The sequence below is a fragment of the Dermacentor silvarum genome, chromosome 1 (genome assembly GCF_013339745.2).
Source record: "Dermacentor silvarum isolate Dsil-2018 chromosome 1, BIME_Dsil_1.4, whole genome shotgun sequence".
In the NCBI taxonomy this organism is placed as follows: Eukaryota; Metazoa; Arthropoda; class Arachnida; order Ixodida; family Ixodidae; genus Dermacentor; species Dermacentor silvarum.
The window spans coordinates 179,634,612-179,658,068 of record NC_051154.1 but is presented as its reverse complement, the minus strand read 5'-3'; the positions used below and the strand labels follow the sequence as shown (position 1 = coordinate 179,658,068).

At 45.0% G+C, this 23,457-nt stretch overlaps 1 protein-coding gene across 2 annotated transcripts in view; it reads left to right on the top strand.

Annotated features, from left to right (window-relative positions):
* LOC119436468 (calcium-activated potassium channel slowpoke) overlaps positions 1–23,457 on the top strand; it is a 194,084-nt gene that overhangs the window by 87,044 nt on the left and 83,583 nt on the right. For both annotated transcript variants that reach the window (XM_049657971.1, XM_049657966.1), the window contains exon 2: positions 21,915–21,976. In XM_049657971.1, the coding sequence (XP_049513928.1) occupies positions 21,915–21,976 (62 nt within the window). The remainder of the gene's footprint in view (positions 1–21,914; positions 21,977–23,457) is intronic.

The following is a 23,457-nucleotide window of genomic DNA, read 5'->3' as shown; positions in this document are numbered from 1 at the left end:
AACTTGTATACGGAGCGGGGCCCGCATTGGGTATGCGGGTATGAGCCAGGGACAAGAAATAAAGACAGAAGGAAGGAAAGAAATAACGAAAGAAAGACAGACAGACAGACAGACAGACATACAGACAGACAGACAGAAAGAAAGAAAGAAAGAACAGATGCGGGGGAAAGCAGCGCCGGCGCCGGCTCACGTGACGCGCGCGACCAATCAGTGTTGTTTGGTGCGTCGCGGGGAGGTTAAAGGAAGGAAAGAGCGTTGGCGCGCGCTCCGCCGGGCTTCCCTCGCCTCAGATCAGTTTCGGTGACCGGATAGGTAGGCCTCGCGTGGCGCATTCCGCCGAGGGGCAGGCTGCGTTTGAGCAACGGCACCACGAACTCGCTCGGTAAAGAGCTCGTGGTCGACGTGTTGATTCTAGCGAGAAGGCTTCCGAAGCCCAGGCGAAACCAAGAGTTGCGGACCCAGAGTTGCGGGAGTGCGATGTTGAGGCCAAACGTCAGCGGAGAGCCGCCTACCCCGAGTTTAAGGTAAACGAAGCGGAACGCCTGCGACAGCGTTGTCTTGCCAATAGCTTCGCTTACCCTCATTTCCTCGACAGGGGAAGGGCTCTGAATTTTTCTAACAGCATGTTAGTGTGTTATGTGTGCACTGCTGTCATCAGGTCATGTATTATTTCATGCTGATATATATATATATATATATATATATATATACCGAGCGTTTTTTTGTTGTTAACATATATCTTTTTTACATCGCCCTGTGGCATGTAGCACAAATCTACTCACTGAGCAGGATTACTCGATGAGGCCGACATTATACTTACATTGGAAATAAAATTGCAAACTTGACCAATTAAACAAATTTCACTCATTCACTTTTAACTATTTACTTTAGCGTACATATTGCAATACATGAATTGAAGCCAGTGATTTCACAAGGCACATCAATTTGCAACAAATTTCGAAAATAGAACCAGTCTTGAGATGAGCGCTATCAAACGTGGGTAAAACGCACTGTTGTTTCAATTGTTTTTTTAACGAAACGTCTTTTTATACATTGAAGCTCAAAGTTTACTGGAACACCGATGTATTTCGTCACGAATTTTGGGAACGGATATTGTCACGTAGTAGTGACGCTGAAGTAAACAGTCGTAAAACTGTGTATGACGCAACTTATTCTTTATTGGGCGAACATGTGCCCACAAAAGCAAACTGCGCTCGAAGCACAACGAAAGCGGCGAACACAGTCGGCGATCGTCGAAATCTGATCAGAGGTTAAACGCGCCGGCTTTTATACATGAGTCATCGAATGCTCCAGATTAATCCCTGGTACCCGCAGTGTCTTCCAGAAAGTTCTAGACAATTAGCGTCGGTCATACAATCGGATAACATAAGCGTCGGTGAAAACAGGCAACGGAAAGAAGCATCGATAACGTTCTAGAAACTTCGGATACAGGCGCGCCCTGCGCCGAGCGATAACGTTTAACATTTGTTAGCCGGTGGAAAGCGGCCACCGGTGAAAGATAAACATGTATACGTGTCGATATCTCTAAAATGGGATTCGACACGTAAAACCCCAGAATTCAATCTCGAAACTGGGCCGGTATTTTGTAGCGATGCCTTATGACTTATTTTACACTAGTCTTATCATCCACCGCTCACGACCGGCTGATCCGTTGATAACGCGAGCGGACCGTCGCTCTGACCACTCACAAAGCGCGATAAGCGGGAAAAGGCATTATTACATTAAAGGCATCGCTACAAAATACAGGCCCTGGTGTCGTCCTCAGAATTCGTTCCAAGTCGACATAACTTGCGAAGTCACTGGCAACAATTTGTAAATTTCAATATGCGCCGTAAGGTATGTGCTAATTAGTCAAATACTGCCTTTTTTTCTCGTGAAAATAATGTGCGCCTCTGACAGTAATCTAGCTTAATAAGTAGAATTACGCTGCATGCCATGGCTGATTTTAAAAATTCTGTGACCGATTAAAAAAACACCCCGTATATATATATATATATATATATATATATATATATATATATATATATAGGCCGTGAGTGGTGGCGCTGGCTAAGACTATCAGGGCTAGTTTTAGCAGATATACATAAAACCTCCAGATAGTGGATGGGAAAAACGGCACTGCGGTAGCTCAATTGGAAAGAGCATCGCACGCATAATGCGAAGACCTGGATTCGTATCCAACATGCGACCGCTTCTTTTTCATGTCTTTATAATTTTTTTAGTTCGCTTAAGATAATCTCCCCTATGCTGTCCTTGGTTTCATTGTTTGTTGGCTTCTACCACGTACAGGACTAATAAAAATCGGGCCCCTCGATTTCCTTACTTCTCGTTCATATATATATATATATATATATATATATATATATATATATATATACAGGGTGATCAAAGCTACGTGGACAGGTTTATCTTGAGTTCTAGTTCTCCAGTAATTCTTCTCGGGTCACCAATACTTTCAATGTTAAGGTAACTCGGGCATTTGGCACTCCCACTTTGACATACGTAATCCTTTACAAGCTGCCATGTTCTCCGCCCAGTATGCCCCCTGCAGTGATATAGGAGAGTGAAAACTCCCACCGCACATTGCTTCTCCTGAATTTGCCTTAGCCTTTCTCCATACGAAAGCTTGCTTTAGCCCTCTGGTGCTTCAACTGTTTACCACTGCATGCATCCTTTAATTAATTGCTTCATCCGTCATGTAGCCATGCGCCGCCTAAAGCCAGTCTATACCAAAAGTATTCTGCTGAATTTTAAGCCTAGAATTGCTGCCTCATTGCAGGCATAATAGTAGACTTGGAAATCCGGTACTATTGCGCCCTTCCACATTCCGCGAATTACTTCATATTATTTACGACCGCAAGTTGTCTTGTCTTTCATCACATTCGCATTTCTTTTCGCTTTCCTTTTCTTTTGTTTACGTGCTGCCTCTGGTATCGATCGTGTTGTGTAGTCCTTCCCACAATTTATCCATATACAAAGATATTTATACGCCCTGACTACAGACAATTCCGAGCACTGCACAAAAATTGTGTTGCTTTCATTATTATCCGATACCAAAACACCGGCTTTCTTCCGCACTAAATTGCAAGCCAGAAACGTCTTCCCTGCTCGCTACAAATACGAAACAAACTTTAGGAATCGTTAGCCACGGTTCCTCGTTCATCACCTGGCGCCGTAGAGTTTAGTACAATAATTACTATAGCAAAATCTGGCGCTGCGATCGTTCAGCCGCCATGGGAATGATGGGTAGTAAATGGATTTGTCTGATCTTCGTGCTTGGGGCTTCATACGTTCTTGCGGATTCGTTTATTACGCTTTCTCTCGGCCTAAATTGGACTAAATTTCAAAGCAGTTTACACTTTTTGTTTTTAATGCAGAGGGTAATAACTGCAAGCACGAATAATCGCTGCTAATTGCAGTGGTATCGCTTGTCCATGCGTCCGTGGGGTAATGTTTCCAATATCGGGCTTCTGTGCCACAGAGGTCCTGTGTTCGAATTATGCCGTCGGACAATTTTAATGACCCAGTACTTTCTTTAAAAATGATCACTTTGCAAAGTCACGAAGCCATTTTAAAGCCAGAAGAACGAAGTTTAGGCAAATCCATGTTACTACCCATCATTCCCGCGTTGGCTGATCAACCCTGCCCTGCAGCTCCCGTATACACTAGCGCCATGGTTCCTTCTTGTAATTGTACGAAACTCTATGCCTGACGCTATCTGTTGAATAAGAAGAAAATAGAGAGAGCTATGAAAATAAATAAATAAACGGCAGGTGGCTGACTGCAAACCCAACTGGTCGTTCTCAATTTTCTCGTACCTTATGCCCATCCTTTTGGTTGCTATGATTTATTTCTGCTGAACTCGTCTTTCGTGGGACGTCAATATGTGGCGTAGTTTCTGCGGCATGTTTTTCATTCTTCTTCTTTTTTTTTTGTCTTCGGTGGCGCAGTACAAAGAGATACGGCTACAATCATTCCGTGGCTTTGATGCAATCCCTGGCCATCGTTCGTTATTACGTCCGTTTTCTTCCTCTTCTTTTTTCTTTTTCTCTCGAGGCTTTCTTGTCAACGTTGCCGCTATTCGCCGAACACAATCTGTCTGCTGCAGGTGTCACGCGGCGTGAGCTAATTTTCTCGGTCTCTCGTTACCCAGAACTAACACTTTTCTTTTTCTTCCTTTTTACCGTCGTCTTGTAAATGAAGTTCCTATTGCGCAGCTATCTGCAACTCTTCCACTGCTGTCAGCCAGTTATAGTCTTCTGTGGCTCGAGTTTGTTGCTTACACGACAGTCATCTTGCGCTCGCTAGTGTCCACGGTGGCACCGATCCATTTTGCAGACTGCACCTACGGGCGGAGACTTCGGAGTAAATACATCACGTCCATCGCACGCTTTCAGTCGCCATTCGGTGCACGCCTATGCCGCGACAGTTCGCTAATGTGAGGCTGCTGACAATCTAGCGCTTAAAATTGGTTTGCCAGCGACTCTGGGGCAAATTCGGAAAGCTCTTCTTTCGTAAGTACTCTTTGCCATTGGCCGGCCGCCTTGATAATAATATGTCTTGCATCCGGATTGGCTGAAATTCTTTCTTACGAACAATTCTAGAGTAAGAAGTTTCTCTGAATTGACGTCCTGGTTCTCGGATGTGCGCGCGTTTTTGCTTTCGTTTGCTAAAAAGTGCGCTGCGATAAGTGTGCGTGTGCACGTCTCCCACTTAAAAAATCAAAGCCCCTTTCTTATAGAAAGATGATTGAATGCGAAGCTTTCTTCCATGCAAATTGAATCAAAGTCAAAGTCCAAAGCCAACGACCACGCAACGAACCCAAGAAATGCTAAAAAATATAAATCATGGGGTTTTACGTGGCAAAACCAGTTCAGATTATGAGGCACGCCGTAGTGGGGGACTCCGGAAATTTGGACCACCTGGGGTTCTTTAACGTGCACCTAAATCTAAGTACACGGGTGTTTTCGCATTTCGCCCCCATCGAAATGCGGCCGCCATGGCCGGGACCCAAGAAATGCTGAGCGACCCGATGCGATGCATGTGATTTGATTACTTGTTTAGGATTGTATTTTAAACGTTGAAGTTGCATCAAGACACATTTCGTTAAGTTGTATAGCCTTTATTTTACATCACGCAGCCGTTGATTACACGCACACACTCACACTTTCACGGACGACTCTACACTTGCACAGTTGCCTTGTGCCTTGCCTTGTGGTCTCTGTGGTAGACGGTCAGAGGCTCTGTCGTTGCCGATAGACGGGATCGGCCTTACGGGCACGATCGCGCTCGCGCTTACATTCGCGTACGGCAGCCTCTTCCGCCGTGCGCTGCACCCTCGGCCTACCTAAGGTGACGGCCGGGAATGCATTGCGTGACGCGCGTAATGCAATGCAGATATATACAGTTCGTCTGCGTAGCGCGGCGTTGAAATTCTGATTATTCTTATCGGTACAACTGCGAGTGTAAACTGTATTGTTCTACGATACGTATGTCGTGCGCCGTTGTTCTATTGCGTGCGCAGATGCGCAGATAGTTCCACTGTGTTAGTTGGCTTTCCTGCAGGGAGTTTTCGGCACTCACGGACGAATCAGTGAGATATAAAAAGCTTCGCTTTAAAATACACGCGCTATCCTTTCAATTCGCATCTTCGATTATAGCCTGCCTGCTTTTGCCATTGCCACTAAGAGCGGCAAAGAGAAGAAGAAGGAAAAAAAAAAGCCAACTCAATGTTCCCTGCATAGTTATCGAATACAGATATGCATGGGATAGGAGGAGATAAGCCACTTTCATTTTCCAACTGACGTGTTGCAAGAAATCTTAGCGTTTGTTTTTCCCGATTTGTGTGTGTGTTCGATCGCCGTTCCGGCAGGACTTAAACCCATCTGATTTGAGCATAGTGCAGCCTAATATATATATATATATATATATATATATATATATATATATATATATATATATATTCGAAATCCAGGTTACTTATTGATACTTTCTTTTACATTTTTCTGCTATGCAACCTCAAGAAAACGAGCAGCTTCAAGTTCACGCGCAGCACTGTCCTGCACCTATATTTACGTTGTTCGTAAGAGGACGACGACGAAGTGTGGTTACCTGTAGAACGCTGTTTCCTCTGTCTCTCTTAATTAAATTTATTAACGCGAAAGCATTATATGCCCCATTAAGCGAAAATTCGGCGTTGTCGTCGGCGGCGTGGCCGAAAGATGGTCCCAAAAATGGCCGATGGCGCGAAGAGTAAAAACGCGTAAAGAATGCTCGGATTGGCGTCAAATTTCTCAGGCAGGTCTCCGTAAACAAACTTAATTAATGGAATTCAAAAGTAAATACGGTACATTTCGGTCTGGGTAGGAATCGAACCCGTGCCTCCGGGGTGCGAGACGAGCAGGCTTCCCCGACGCCGCGGTGGCTACAGGGTTATGGTTGACTAAAGTCGTGCCGAGTGCGTGCGTCATTGCACACGTCACGTAACTGCCTCCGTCACTGCCTCCCACGTGTCAACTGCTCTTCGGATTTCATCGGTGCTGTCTCTATACAGGGATGCACTCCGAAGCGTCTGCCTCAGCGGCAGCTGCGAAATGTGGTCACCCACGGAAACATGCCTCAGAAGACGAAGCAAGGGAGCACAAAAATGGTCCGAATGTTTCCGGCCTGTGGACAACGTATACGCAAACACACACACCGATTCAGCGGGAAAAACTTTAATGCATGTCGAAAACATCAGTCGAAAACATTTCACCTAAGCGATTAGAATGCTTCCGCATTCCCACATGTAGGAAGTCTTAAGTGTCTCTGCTGAATTTATTTTTTTTCTCTCTCTTTCCGCCTCCTGACATTACTATTTAGATGCGTGCGAATATTCGCAATTTCGAATACAAATCGAATACTTTTATTTAGGAATCGAATGAGCTTAGTCGAGATTTTTATATTAAATATATTCAAATATTTAACAGTGGTCAAATAGATAAACTTACTGGCAGTTATTTGAGGCTGCCTGCTTGAGAGAGATCCTGTGCATCTGGTGCATCTGCCATTTCAAGCGCCCGTTGTAATCCAAGCTAACCTCAAATACTTCGTTCTTCCCAAATCTCTCTTGAGATCGTAATATCTTCTTGTCCTATAAGCAGCCGTTTCCGCAGAGAAGGAACAGTTGCATGGTGCTCTCCTGCAGAAATAAAATTTATCCGGAGGCTTGCAGCCGCCTGAACAAGACATCTTCCTATTCGGGCTGCCTCCTCAGTTATCTCTTAGTTTTGTATGTGTGGTTTCAGTCGCTAACGTAATGCATGCAGTCGTGCAATGGTTTTTTTTTTTTTTTTCAGTGCTGTTGTGATGGTAGTGGCCCTTTCGCCGTTTTCCTCATTTAAAAACTGCTCAAGTTAACATACTCGGAACCAGCGTTACGCGTGTTGCGTTGTTCCAGGACATTAATCATAGCTTATTTTGTCTTTATCGCTTTTCCCTACGCATACTTATTTTAGTTTTTATATGCAAGAAAATATTCGATATTAAAGCACATATTCAAGGGCTGTAAAAATAAACCGAAAAATTCGGATCGTGAACGAAGAATAAATTCGAGTATAAATTGTGAAATTTACGTGCCAAAAATGCGATCTGATTATGAACGTAGCGGCGATCTCCGGATTAATTTTCACCGCCTGGGATTCTTCGACCCTGTACACGAGCGTTCTGGCATTGCACCCCCTTGGAATGCGGCCGCCGGGATGCAACCCGCGGCCTCGAGCTCAGCAGCGCATCGCCAAAGCCACTGGGCTACCGCGGCAGGCATAAATTACAGTTAATAGGGTGTTCGAAAATTTCACTATTTGAACAGCCTTTCGGGAGCCATTTTTTATTATTTCTTTTTTTGTGTGTGGGGTGGTGGTGAAAGGGGAGCATAATGTGCATTCCCTCGATGTGGCGTCGTCTCAGGAAAGGGGGCAAACAGGTTCAGGTGCGTGATCACTGATGAGCGCCAATGCGAAATGGCGCTGAGCCGTGCTCCCTCAAGGGCTGCAGAAGATGGCGCCTAACCTTTCCTTTCTCACAACGAACCACTTAGTAGTACCAATGCGAAAAACACTCGGCAATGAAATGCTTCGTCCTCGAGCGAGCACTGGCAAAGGTCAAACGTGGTGAGGGGCGCCACCAGCTCTCAATGCTTCCGGACGTGCTCGCTTCGAGCTCCCAAGAACATCCAGCAATTGTACAGTTTCCTGCACCGGAATCTCATCATCTTCGTACGAGAGGTCAGTCAACATCTTTAGATCTACTGGAACGTGAAAAGTGACCTTTACACTCAGTTCCCATAGAACGGTGGCCAGTTTTGTGCATTAGCCGATGGCCTCGCCACGCTAACCCTAGCTGCACGCGACCGAACGCTCGCGCACGTGCGCTGCCGGCCTCGCGGCGGCCAGCGCCGCTGGCACGCGCCCAGCATGACGGACACGCAAGAGACCGAAGAACGACCAGACCAGGACTGGCAAACCGTTAGAGACGCTAGTAGGCGTCTTGAAGAGCACATCACTGTAATCGTGAAAGTCACCGACGGTACCGCATTAAAAGAACTCCCACCAGACTGTGTTGGACCCAGTGTTGTGCACGCAGCGGCTTTGACAACTACGGAAAAGAAAGATACCTTCGTGAAGGTGAGGACTGTAGAAAACCTAATAGCAGTTGACAGCTACCGCCCAACAGCAATAGAGAAACTTCTTCGCATACGGCAAGTTTCGATAATGGGAACACAGCACCCGGTCCTCACATGCCAGGCGAATGGCACGAACACAGTCAAAGGTGTAATTCATGGTATACAGTGTGCCTTTACAGAGGAAGAACTTGAAAGGGAGGTAGAAGTGCAAGGAGCTAAAATCCTGCAAGTAAGACGCATCGGTTCCTCGAAAACAATCCTCATAACTCTCGAGGGAACATATTTGCCACGATATGCTCTCTACTGTCGACTGGTCGTCCGAATGTTCCAGTATAGGCCCCGCAGCATGCTGTGCAATTCATGCCTTCAAATTGGACACGACGCGGACGTCTGTCCTCACAAGAAGAAATTTGTGGCCTGCGCAAAATGTGGAACTAAGTTGCCTCCCGGATCCAATGACGACACTCCTCATGACTGCGAGCTATGTTGCCGAAATTGCGGTGGAGAGCATGCAGCAAATTACCCCGATTGTCAAGTACGCCAAGAGGCTGACGAAGCGAGAAGAGAAGCTGCAAGAAGCCGCAAGCAACGCTACTTAAACGCTATGAAAGATGAGGAACCGCACGAGCCCGCCAAGCAATCCGGGAAACCAAAGAACAAGCACCGCAGCCGCAGTAGGAGCCCCAGTAGAACCAACTGGCCTGAGCTCCCAACAAGAAACCGCTTCGAAAGACTTAGTATAGCCCAGAAAAGCAACGTGATCGAAGTGCCAGCCACAGCAGAGACAACAACCAAAACAAGAGCACCGTAGCTAACAAGGAAGCTGGCAGAGAGGCCCCACGACTACACCAGCAACCAAGAGGAAACGAAGAAAAGACGAACAGGACCCCTTCAGGATCACAGACAGACAAAAGAATTCCCGAGAAGAGCAACGTACGTGGGTGAGTGGTTCGCATTTTTCACCAGCTGCCAAGTCTTCGCCCTCACATCACAGTGCTAATCCACACCCTTCCTACTGTCAGACATCGCAATCTCAAAGGAACATAATTATACATCTACCAACGAGTATTAAAGAGAAAGAGGGGGGCACAGGTACACACCATAACAATAAAACGGAAATGACAGAGGTCCTAAGCAGACTAGATCAAATCGTTGTTGTAGTTACTAAAATACAGGAAAACATTTTGAACCTGCAAGCAGAAGTGCAGAAAAGGGATGCTATCATATAAAAATTAGCAGAGCAAAATGCATTAATCACAGAAAGACAAGAACAAACAGAAAGGACGATTAACCGTATCGAGACAATTCTCAACATGACGAGAAAGCGCACACAAAACCTTTCGCATTACTCACAAGATGAAACACCTAACAAGGTAGTAATTCCGGACTCGGAGAACACAAATATCCCCAGGGAACATGACACCCAACATGAATAGCGGTATCGGAAATAAAAGAAGCGCTCCAACTGAAAATAAAATAATAATCTGGCAATAGAACTGCAGAGGTTTCAGAAAGAAAAAGGCGCTGCTGTTGCAGCTAATTGGAAAGGAACCTAGACCACCTGATATAATTATGGTGCAGGAATCAAACGGGATAACAACCATACCAGGATACCAACTATTTAAGCAACCCAAGGGCAACACAAAGGCGGACCGGCTAGCTCGCGTACTAAGCATCCGAGCTGCGGACCGACCCAGTGACGAGCCTCCCTCTTACACCGCGCGACACCCTCGAACACCAAAGACAGGAGCGGAGGCAATATGGACGCCCTCACCCAAAGTTAAACAGTCAACAGGCGAGGAATTGGCGCCGACTTCAAACACACACATACCCAAACCTACATACACTTAGCCGTATTCACCAAGCACGATACACTGACGAATGCCCGTGGTGCGGGGACACGCCAACGTTACCGCACATCACGTGGATATGCCCAAACAGACCGACACATATAAACTCCACACTACTAAAAACACAAGATTTTAACAGGCAGTGGGAGGCGCGGCTTGCGGATGAGGACCAGGACAGCCACTGGCTCTCCTGGACCAAGCCCAGCGAACCGCTCGTGCCAGTGGGGCCCTGGACTAGGGGCCCCAACCACGGGACCTCAAATTTCATTTAATCCATTAAAGTTTCTCTCTCTCTCTCTCTCTCAGCAACCCAGTATTAAAATAAAATGTAAGAAGGAGACAAATAACATTTATGCACCAGACATAACTGTAACTTACGTTAAGAACGAATTAGCGGCGGTACAGCTCGACACGGCAGGGGGCAATACAGAGGAGCAAGAGTACGTAACGATAAAGTGCAGAATCCAAAGAGCACACAGGAAATGATTTTTATAAATGCTTACTGGCTTCCTAACAAGCCAAATAACAACATTCAGTGGCTCGAAAAACACTTAATTAAGGGGCCTAAAAAATACCCCATTCTCTTAGCAGGGGACTTCAACAGTCCAAGTAAAGCTTGGGGATATGACTGGACGGCAATGAATGGCAGAAAGTTAGAATACGTTATGAATAACGTACAGTTTACTCTGTTAAATGATACCGCGATTGCTACTAGAACAGGCAACAGCGTTGAGAAAGACACGAACCCGGACTTAACATGGTTCAGAGGACCCATGAATGCTGTGTGGGAGAACAGCCTAGAGAACATGGGTAGCGATCATTATATCCTTACAACGTAGCTTACAGTGAAAAAAGGACGAACCGAAAACAGAACTTTTAGTAAAACAAAGATTACTAAATGGGACGATATACGAGCTCAACTATTACAGAGAGACCCAGGGGACGACTTAGATACTTGGGTAGAAGATATCAAATCTGTGTACAAAAAGACCACTAAGGAAATAGGAAGAGATGAAGATCCCCCCCTATGTTGACTCCCATCTCTTAAATCTCTGGCACAAGCGCCACAGGTTAATCAACAAATACAAAAAGAATAAATTAAACAAAGCATCACGCAAAACATTTCAAAGAATCACAATAGAAGCACAAGATTATGCCCAGGAATTAGCCAACGAGAACTGGCTTGAAACATGTGATCAGCTTAACGGACAGCTGGATACCCCGAAGGTTTGGCAAATATTGAGGACCCTTCTAGGCCAGGCGAAAGCAAGGCACGCGATAACTAAACTGCAAATGTTGGGAAATAAAAATGCAGAGGAGCTCGCTGTAGAATTTTTGCATACCTTTTTTCTAATCAAAAGCGACGACCATCCCTTACCAGATTACGACGAGTGCGGTAACGAGAATGCCCAAGGCATCAACTCGCCTTTTTCCCTTCGTGAATTACATGCCGCCATGCCGAGCTTAAAACGGAACACTACCCCTGGAGCAGATGGAATCACGTACGCAATGTTGAGAAACTTGCCAGATAATTATCAAAAGGCTCTGCTGGAATATATAAACAAAGCATGGGAACAAGGAGTAATTCCAGAACAATGGAAAGAGGCAGTAGTAATACCAATTCCTAAGACAGGAAAACCATCCGACAAAGTATCCAATTTTAGGCTTATATAATTAACCTTCTGTATAGGAAAATTAATGGAGAAGATGGTTTTAGAACGTCTTGGGTGGCACCTGGAAGGCCTTCAACTTTTACCCGAGACAATGATAGGCTTCAGAAAATATGTTGGCACTCAGGATGCTATGCTGAGGATCAAAAACCAGGTGTTCGATTTACCAAGTACAACTCAGCTAAGAACAATCGTAGGGGTCAATATGCAACGAGCTTTTGATAGTGTCACCCACTGCGCAATTCTAGAAAACCTCAAGGTGACTAAACCTGGGCCTAGAGTATACAACTATGTTAAGGACTTCCTAAGTGAAAGTACGGTTAAAGTGAAACTTGATGAATATGTGTCACCTAGCCATCCAATCACGCGCGGAACACCCCAAGGTTCTATTCTCTCGTCGACTTTATTTAACATTGCGATGATGAAGCTACCCGCATTACTAGAACAAATACCAAACCTAGAACATAATCTGTACGCCGATGACATAACTATTTGGTGCTGTCGAGGATCACCAGGATGGCAAGAAAACGTTATTCAACGTGGACGAGATACTATACGTGACTACGCCGAAACACTAGGGCTAGAATGTTCCCCTCAGAAATCAGAATGTATTGTCATTAGTGAAGACGTTAGCAAGCGAGCCGAAGAATATAAAAATTTAACCAAACTTCGAATGAAAGACGCAGTCTTACCCCGCAAGAATACCATAAGAATCATCGGTTTTTTTCTACAGGACAATGGTAAAGCAACAACGTGGGTGCAGAAGCTGACCGTACAACTGGAACAGATCCTTGCAATGATGCGTAGAATAACTAGACAAAAGAGAGGAATGAAAGAACATGAACTTCGTAAGGTTATAGAAGCCTTGATCTTTTCTAGGATAATGTACTATCTACGATACGCTAATATAACCAGCACTCAGCGCAAAAAGATAGACATTATAATTATAAAGTGTGCTAGACTTGCCCTAGGAGTTCCTAAGTTCGCACCTAACCATAAAATTGAAGCAACCGGCCTATTTAATTCACTCAAAGACAGAATAGACATGCACAATCAAGCACAAATACAGAGACTTAAATCATCTCATCAGGGTCGACGAATACTGAATAGATTGGGATACGAAACAGCTAACTTACCCCCAATTTACCCGAAACTACCAGCATGGGATGATCTGCCAAGGATAACCGTAGATCCCATTCCAAGAAATATGCACCCGGAAAGGAATCGAAATAGGCGCTCAAAAAGAACAAGTGTAATGCAGAGGACAGAGGATAAAAGCACGTACTACACAGATGCCAGTCATAATGCCGAAATCAGCAAAGCAGCGGTCGTGGGCCATGACTCGACGCTTGTGAAAAATTACTTGGGAGTCCCAACGCCTCACGACGCGGAATTGCTGGCAGTAATGCTCGCCATAACGGAAATGACACATACATCTGACACGATCAAAATCCGAACAGACAGTCAAAGCGCTTGCAGAGCCATTCAAAATGATGACCTTCCTTACCACATACGCACAAATCTCCACATATACATGCATGCTCACCCCCTTCTACGCATACGCATACAATGGGTTCCAGGCCATCAAGGATTGCGAGGAAATGTAAGAGCACACCAGCTCACCCGCGCAGAAAATCCGGGACCTCCTATCCTTTGGCCTCTTGAAGATACTTACAACCCCAGAGAAGAGCAGAAGATGCAGCGGAAAGCAAGGATACATATTTTGAAGTCTCGCAGAGAAGCATCAACGATTCTCAACGCACCATCCTACACGCATTCGAGAGAGGACGCCTCAATCATACGAAAAGCACAAACACACACATTACTCACACCACACTATACGCATTATATTAACAGGGACCCAGGCTCCACAAGTGCGGGATAGGCCCCGCACTTGTAAACAGTGCGGGGCCTATCCATCAAATAAACACATCTTGTGGGTGTGCCCTGCAAACGCCATCTTCAAAAAGACAATACTTTCCAAATTACCACACAACCAGCGTCCTGGCAGCTGGGAGGAGTGGACCACTCCCCCACGAAAGTTTGAAAAACTATGGTGGCGGCTTCTGGTGCAGCACGTCAAGAACGTGCTCGGCCAGGAGGCATGAGCCTACCAGGAGGCCCGGACTTGGGCTTTAGTTCCTTCGGAAATGTTATTTCTCTCTCTCTCTCTCTCAAACGTGGTCCCGGAGTTCCACCATTTACACTTTTGCATGTGGTTTCATCTTACACCCTTAAGTCTCTCAACCGCCCAACTATGGTGGTAGAACTCAAGGCTCTCATGCCAAACGAAATTAGGGAAATCAATATCAACGCCCATTAGAACTTCTGTAGCCACAGACATAGTGTGCCCGGTCTTGTAGCTCTACACATCTGCAAAGATTTTGGTAGCAGTGTTCCTAACTGGAAATGAGAAAAAGGTAGGCACGGTTGTATAGCCCCCCCCCCCCCAAAAAAAAAAAAAAAAAAACTATATAAAGGACTAGCTTCAAGTTCAGGTATAGATAAAAGAGTAGCCGAAATGTTTGACTCCTATAGAGTGATATTATTGTGTGTGTGTGTGAGTATAATGCTAGTCTACTGCTAGTCTACTGTTTCTAAAGCAATTTTATGTTTTCTGCCAATGTACGAATGGCACTGAGCAGTTTTAAGAACTACTGTTCCATTAGATCCCGCCAGGACTCGATCAGACGGAGAACAGAGAAGAGAAATTACCCCCCGCGTTGAGAAACAAATGACGAGTTCTAACTTCGAGCGGCGTGCGGAGGAATATAGTGGCACAGAAATAACACCTCCGACTTTTAAAACACGTGACATTGTGCTTTGGACCTGTAATAAGTGTCAGTGCCCGCAATCACAAAGAAATCCTACGCAAGAAATATTTTTAAGAACAAGTACCAGGGGGCCATTCGTAATAGCGGACATACTATTAGCGAAAGACAAAGTTCTTACCAACGAAAACTGTTGTGAATTCGGCCCCAGATTGACTAAAGGCTTTTTGTATGCAAGAATTATTTGTCGCAAATGTGCCTTCTTATTTGCTGCCATGGCTGGCGGGCCTTTTCCTCACTAAGCGTTGAGGAGTGTTGACGGTGATGTGCATCTTGTCGTATAGAAAAAGAGACCAGAAAAGGCACGGAGGTTGCTCCTAGTTTTTTATTCTATGCAGGGAGAAGGGGGCAGTAAAAAAAATAAATCACCAGCACTTCCCCTGCCGATAAAATGGGAGTAAGCGAAGCTTGTCGTGTGTGTACCTTACCTACTACTTTTTCTTCCCTTTCGCAGTACTTGTCCTTCCCTTTCCTTCTACTTTTCCTTTCCTTTGGTGCAACTTTTCCTTCCGTTGCGTTGTACGATTCTCTGCTCGTCGCTGTTGTAGCTTGCGTTCGATGTCTCCAGTTTGCTCGGTGGTGTGGTTAGCAGCATTCGCCCGCCATTGCCGCTTGCGATTCTTCGAAGTTAAATTACTTCAACATTAAATCTATCCGTTACGTGAGACAATGAATGGCTCATACCCCGTAAACGCGGCCGACAAAAGAGAAGTGAAATTCTACGCTGGAATGATTAGCGGCAACGCTGCCAGCAGTGGAAGCAGACGACGACGACGAACGCGGGAGCAGGAGCACGAGAGCGTGCCGAGCACGAGCGCAAACCGAGGGGCACCAACGAGCCAGCTGCGGAAGAAGACGACAAAGCTCGAGCCTAGTGCTGATGATGATACCGCGTACGCGTATACCGACCCGACATAAGTGAGCCTATAAAGCTTCGCTTAAAAAGTGGGAATACAAGGTGCAGGAAAGCGGGTGCACACTACACATCTAAATGCTTGAGCAGAAGGGCAGTTTTGTTGAAAACTTCAAACCGGACGTGCGTCTGGTTAACCTCCCTGCCTTTTCTCTCTTCTATTTCTTTATCTCTCTATCTATCTACAATTGCAAGCAAATCAAGTCCAGAAATTATAGACACCGACTGCGCTGTATGCAAGCGCAGTTGCTGTGAGAGCACGTTGTTTTCGGCTAGTAATTAATCTCACAGGCAACCAACCGTCAAAGGGCCTAGGAACTAGCTTGTACTCACCTGTAACCTAACATAAGACATCCAGTGGGATTTCTTCGTAAACGATTAGAGGCCTGCGTAATTGTTACTATGTATACGGGAGCCTATTGAGATCGTCCAATTTCGCAGGCACCTGCGGCCGGAATGAAGTAAGAATTTGGGGAGAAACTACAAAACAAATTTGAATATCCTAGCGGCAACATCATGTCGTCAGATTCGTCTTTCAGATTGTTGTAACATCACATCTAGAAACATAGCCCAATGTTTACAAACACACTTGGGCTCCAAGTTCGCCATTGGAGCGCAGTGACTACTTCTGGCGAAAGACAACGCTTTCCTCGCCTTAGCGGAATGGAGGAAGATGGTGAAGTTATGATGAAATTACGTGAGTTGATGGTCAACAAAATGAATAAAAAATTTAGTTGACTTTGATATAAACATATCGACAGAGTACTTACACATTCAGCGTCATAAGACATGAAGTGGGATGGCTTCGTAACACATCTGCTGAGCTAGTTGGTGTGTTGGTCCAAACACCAGCTATCCTAGCAAAGCATCTTGCTCGACTACATGGTGAGGTTGAGGCAAGTTTTCGAATACGATGGTTACAAGTTATAAAATCGCAATTTTCTAAGTGTACAATCACATTCCCACGTATTCACTATGTCGCCACTTCAAGCCTTGCATATAACAGAGCTGACCCCCCGTCCTCAGTTCCGATTAAACTCTCTCTCTGGACTCGAAGCTCTCCCTTGACTCCAACGGTTGTAGGCCAGCGCTGCCCTACAACTGTAGAGGTCATCAGTCAGGCTCCGCGGTTATGTTAGAACTGAAATTGTGCAACTAAACGCTTTAAGCGTCTATTTGAACGCACATAAGCGGCGAAGTACTTTTCGAGAAACTCGTCATCGAGCAGTCGTCGAGTGTCGTAACTAAATCGCAATGTCTAATTCAATCGGGCCGCAAAGCTGTTCCTAGCCACATGGGGCGTGGCTTCGAGTCGGGGGCTTTTATGAATACGAGAGTTCAAATAGATCGGAACTTCAGATATTCACTTGCTCGTGGAAAATGACCTTGTTTGGCAGTGGCAGAGTGACTTAGACAACTAGGGTCAAATTCTGCGATAAGATGAACGCCAGTTTGCTCATTCCATTCGATGCTGGCGTCTTTGCCATGTGGCCGGTTCGTTACACGTGGTGTTCTACGTCACTGTTTGTGTCATTCCAGAAGTCTTGAATTTTGAAGGTCGCGAAGCGGGCCGCGTAGTAGCGGAGTGGATTAAAGGGTTCTAGAAAGTGTCGAAAATTTTCGAAGTAAACTTGAAGCTAGATTGTGGTAAAATTGTCTGATTTAGCTACCCCATGGCTAAATACTAGTGTTGGTAGCTAAGACGGAATTGGTAGCGAATGCAGCCCGAAACCGCGTGCTCAGCAGTAGAATGCCACAGTCACCGGTGGTGGGTCGACTATTTTCAAGTGCGCGGAACTTTCCCGGGTCTCACGATGCCTCAGCGAAAGAACGCACAGAGAAGAAACGCAGCATCCCAAAAGTAATGGTGTACAACTGTGTACTGTAGTCACTGGCACACATCAAGTAAATAAACTGCCTTCCCTCGGACATCGTCATGGTCTGAAATCCTTAAAAAAAAAAAGAAGAAAACGAGAATAGCCCAACGCGACTTCTCATTCGCTGGAGCCACCAGCACCGCCACTGCTCTCGCCCAGCATGGTGGATTCAACTAGCCACGGGACATGAAAAGAGCTTTGGAGCTTCCTTAGCTAGCGCTCGCCGTAGGCAAGCTGTTTCCGCAGAGCCGCGCTCTGCGCGGCGGTTACGCTGTCGCCAAACTGCCGATAAAACCTGCTCAAAAACTGTCGACATGCCTAATGAAGACTATTCGCGTTCTCCTAGGCTGTCCTCTTCGTAAGCTACGTAATTTACCAAATTGCTTATGACAACCGCTTGCAGGCTTTTGCGATGTTGCGCCTTACTCCTCCTCCATCATCGGTTCTTCCCATAAATCATCATTTGCGCTTTTATTTACTCCGGTATGACGTTGCATATATGTTGCGTGTGGTTCACTTTATACCGACAAAAAAAGTTGTCTGCTTTGACCTCTAAGAAGACAGCTTCTTGCCGGCGTTTTGAAACGTGAACACGTCGTGACGTTTTTCGCCACCTGGCGTTACTTTCTCGACGCGAAGGTAAACCGAAAGGTTATTGCTAAGGGTGTGCCAATATTCGACATTTAAAATAAGAAGTGAATAGGTCATTGATGTTCGATTCTTATTCAATTCAAAAATTTGCTTTTAGAAATTGTGGAGTATCCACTTTTAAAATAACGGCTCAGGGCACCTACCACAAAGGGAATGTATCATATTAACCAGACGGGCTTGCTTCCGTCACACACTCGACTTCAATATTCATTTGTGTTCAGATATGAGGGATAAAATGACTTATTGGAGTCTCGAGGGACAGAGGCCGATACGAGTGATGACTGTTCCGACTGTATTACTGTATAGGAGAGCCGCGGTTGTTGTGGCAGAGGCACCAGCTCTTGAGCGAACGCGTGGAGCAGATAACTTCTGCTCCATAATTTCCTGGTTTTCTACCGTGTGTCCCAGCTAACGTTAGCCAAGCTGTTAAACGAAAATAAAGATATAAAAAACGGGGTACATGATAAAAATATAAGACCTACAGTGTTTAGTTGTCATGGGTCTGATGACCGAACACCGTAGGTCTTAAAATTGCATCTTGCACCATGTTTCTAAATTTTTGTTTTCGTTGAACAGCTTGGCTAACGTTAGCCGGGACACCCTATATAAGAATGTCTCGCTTTTATGCAGGCCTATGAATCCGTCGTCTCGGTTTAGGCAAAGCAATTTAGTATTTGGGCGGACTCACCATGTTTGCATCCCATTAAAAAAAGTGTGCGGTGCTGTAGCATCGCACTTGTCTCCTTCAACGAACACAAAACTCTGCGTACATGGGGTGACATGTTATTTAATTGTTTCATTACTCTTATCGTCAGAGTGCGCCAGATAACTGAAAGCAGTTGTTTCTCATTTGCAAGCTTCTCAGTTTACCGGACGTCCAGTTGCGAACGGCATTGCGAACGGCATTCATAAAATAATCTGAATAAGCTTGATTTTTTTTCTCGACCGAACAAGCTCTACACAAGCTCTGCTTTAGTTTATTTAGAAATTAGAAAATGTTTGATATTCGATTGGATATCTGATGGTCAATTTTCTAGAATATTCGTATTCCATTCGGGAATTCCACCACTCCAACACCCCTAGTTATGGAGAATAATGTTTCTTCCGAAGCCACCTTCTACTTTAAAGAAACTGCGTAGTTATTTCTGTCACCTTATATTAAGGTTATATGGCGGCATAAGGTACATGAGAACACTTATCCGGCAGTCAAAGCTGTATGCCTTTTGTGCCGGTGACTGTTGACATTTTTGTAAATGTCTGCATAAACTCTCATTCACTATTCGTAACAGACGAGAGGTCAAGACTACTGCAGTGAGTGGCGTACCAACGCAGTGCGCTCATTTTACTCATTTTCTTTAAAGCGAGTCTAACGTCCCCGAAGTGGCACTGAGTCTTGGAGTTTTGTGCATCTGACTCGCCAAATAGTTTTCAAAACGATGGTGTGCCTGGCTAAACACCGCTCGCTTGGCGCATCTACATCACGCGCTTTCCTGCTGTGCTGCTCATCCACGTCTGCTTACTTAGCAAAGTAGTCTGCGTCTTTGCAGGCTACCTTGTCGAAGCTGTTCGCTTTGTGATCTACGATAGGATTGGAACACGAAAACCCGTGGCTGTGGGCATCCAACTCAGAAGCCGAAGTGCGCTTGTACCTGTACTACCGCGCTGTGCCCACACTGCGGTAGTGCCGCGGACGGAACAAAAAAATATAAGACCGGGCCTGAAACGAGGCGAAATTTCGCGGCAATGCATATATAAAGCCGGTATTCTCTATATTTATTGCAGCGGAGTACGAAAACAAATGTTCCATGGCAGATAGCGCACCTTTGCCTTTGGCGATGGATTATTTAAAAAGGCGAGCAAAACGTCATTGAAAATTGCAATGTACTGAATTAAGGGCGTATGTTTGTATAGTAAGGTTGCAACTTGCGACTTTCCAAGGTAATCACATTTTGTGAAATTCTTGCGACGGAAAGTTTTCCCCCGGTTCTTCTCGTCTGTAACTAAGATGCTGATATCAATCGGTCAGTCAACGTGCTCTGACAGAGCGAACCACAGTTCGGGCTCCTCGTTAATTTTTGTCGCCTAATGATCTGCATCGCTTCGGAATTACCGTGTCTCCTACCTATGCCTTGCCTTGGCGACGTACGTGACGTGCGATTATATATATATATATAACGAGAAGAAAGGGAACCGATGGGCCCGATTTTTATTAATCATATCATAAGAAGCCAAGTAATACAAGTAATGTCCCCTATGTTGTCCTTGGTGTCTTTGTTTGTTGGCTTCTTTTGATATGATTAATAAAAATCGGGCCCCCCGGTTCCTTTTCTTCTCGTTCATTGCATAACGAGGGTCTCGAATCCGGCAACATTGATGCCTTCGGGTAGCATATGTGGGCTTATTGACCAGTTGCCTTCACACAGAAAAAGATCACGTACTCGTGACGCCTGCGGCAGAAAGGATGCTCCACATCCAGCGCCAAGGTTTGAGTGGTGGCGCTGGCTAACACTCCCAGGGTTAGTTCCAGAAGTAAAACATAAATACCCCAGAAAGTGGATGGGAAAACGGCGCACGGCAGCTCAATTGGTAAGAGCATCGCACGCGTAATGCGAAGACGTGGAATCGTTCCCCACCTATATAGCAAGTTGTTTTTTCATCCACTTTCATTTCCATTAATGCAGTTAGTAAGTACAAGTAATTTCCCCTATGTTGTCCTTAGTGTCATTGTATATATATATATATATATATATATATATATATATATTCAACATTTACATGATTGTTCACATATTTTAGGGGATATATATATATATATATATATATATATATCCCCTAAAATATGTGAACAATCAGGTAAATGTTGAATGTCTTCAGTTGCCAGATCAATCATTCTTCTTTGTCGATCAAAGCAAAATATACCAGCCTGTCCACATAATCTATCTGCAGAGCTAACTTTCCCCTATCTGCCATATATCTGTAAATCTCTTTTTAAAAAAGTGGGTGTACTTATGCCAACGTTCTATCGAGCAAAGGTTAGCCGCTGCGGTTGTTTTCAAAAAGAAATGCGTCACCGATGTGGCTGCTTCCTCGGAGCGGCAGCAGTCATGATCATGCGAACATGATCATTGAAGAGCTTTGTGGTGTGCGGCAACTAACAGCAGGAGTTCGGAATCTTTATGTACGGATCTTGATTTTGAAGCGCACGTGGAGATGACTCAGTTTCCCACAACGCTTCACGGATAATAGCCAAGCTTCCACACACATCAGTGGCTAAGTTTTTTTTTTGTTTTTTTTTGTTTTGGCGAATGAACGAAGCTGTCCCGTTGACAGAGTGAATCCTTCAAATCGGTCGCTGTGGGTTGTTGGTCAATGCAGGTGTCTGGTGTGACCATTTTCTTCTGCAAGCCTTAATAGTGCGCCTCTTTTTGTCTCTTTGCAGGTAGTCCTGGTGTTCCTGTTAAGCATAGCATCTCTCATAATATATTTCATTGACGCTTCGAGGTGAGTGAACTTCTTGCGCGCCTCATACTGATGAGGCCATCACACTGTTATGTGGCTGTTTCTTACCAGCGTAGCGCAGAGAAAACTCTGCGCTGCGCTGTGTGCGCGTTGCTAGCGCTTAATGGAGCAATAGATGCTAAGCTTGTGTTGTGCCAAGTCGATTTGTGTGCATAGGAACCACAAGGTGTCCCGTGTGCCCGACTTTATTTCCCGCGTGTCATATTGGGTAAATTGTTGTGTACGTCTGTTCCTTTTCTGCAATAGGTGACTGAGCTGTGTTTCATAGGCTGTTCTTGCTTTTCTCGCACTGTTTATTGGTGTTCACTTGGCGGTGGGATAACTGTATCTTTTTCTCCACAAAAACACATCATTAGCAGCGGATGCCTTCCTGAAAAAAAAAAAATGAAAAAATGAAAAAAGCGGAGCATCGCAGTTTTTGTCACACAATTTTGAGGCTCTACTTTGTTTACAGTCAGGTTTGGGTTTCCTTGCTGGAAAACAAATCTGCTTGTTGTTGCAGGCTTTCCAAGGGCACATGAGTAACTCTTGCACTTTAGTCCTGTCTTGTCGGTGCACAGCTGCAACTCTCAGATTCATCTCACTTTCTAGCTCATACTGTGTGAGAAATCCTTTCTCGCGCACGTGGCATGTCGTATATAGCGCGAATCGCAAGCTTTCCGTTTGCTTTACAAACGTAATAATAGGTAATCTGCATTCCCACTTATGTGCAAGAAGGTCTCTCTGCGTTGTGACACTAACGCGCCCTCGTATACCGCATTTATTGGAAGTTTATCACCGCTAGTCGTAATTAAAGAAATAGATTCTTCTTGCTTCCCGAAATGTAAATGTGAATCACGGCAGCTATAAAACCTCACTGCTACGAAGAAGCTCGCTTGCATGGCGACACTTTTCCATGAATCCCATTCCATGAAGGGCTGGATTTGTTCGCTTCCTGAACGGCCAGCATTATTTAGCGGCCGCCATTAGCTAATTTAGCTGATAGTGCACTATTTTAGCTAATAATATGCTTCCTATAAATGCGGGATTTTCGTTAGGCTCCAATTCTGTCGTGAAAGACAGCAGCCTAAGCAACGTAATGGAAACTGACGCGCATTTGTGTGCAGATAAAAAAAAGAAAAAGAAGTTGAGGAATTTGTCATTAAAACGATTTCAATGTAATGACAGCCAATAATGAATGTAATCACGCACTAATCTTTACTAGCCTAAACTTGAAACCATGTTAAGGCTTTGTAAGTGCAGTACATTGCAAGAGATAATGACGTAAACGTGAATCGCTGAGTTTAAAGATGACCTGGAAAACATAGATACGTGCAGATGAATGTTGTTTACTTGTGGTCAGCCTGCGTGTTCATGCCATGTCTCCTATCATTGTCCGGAATTTAGATCCTGTACCGCGCATTTTGTCACACGCGGTGCATGATTAAAGTTTCTACCAAACAAAAATGCTGTCTGCCCCAGCT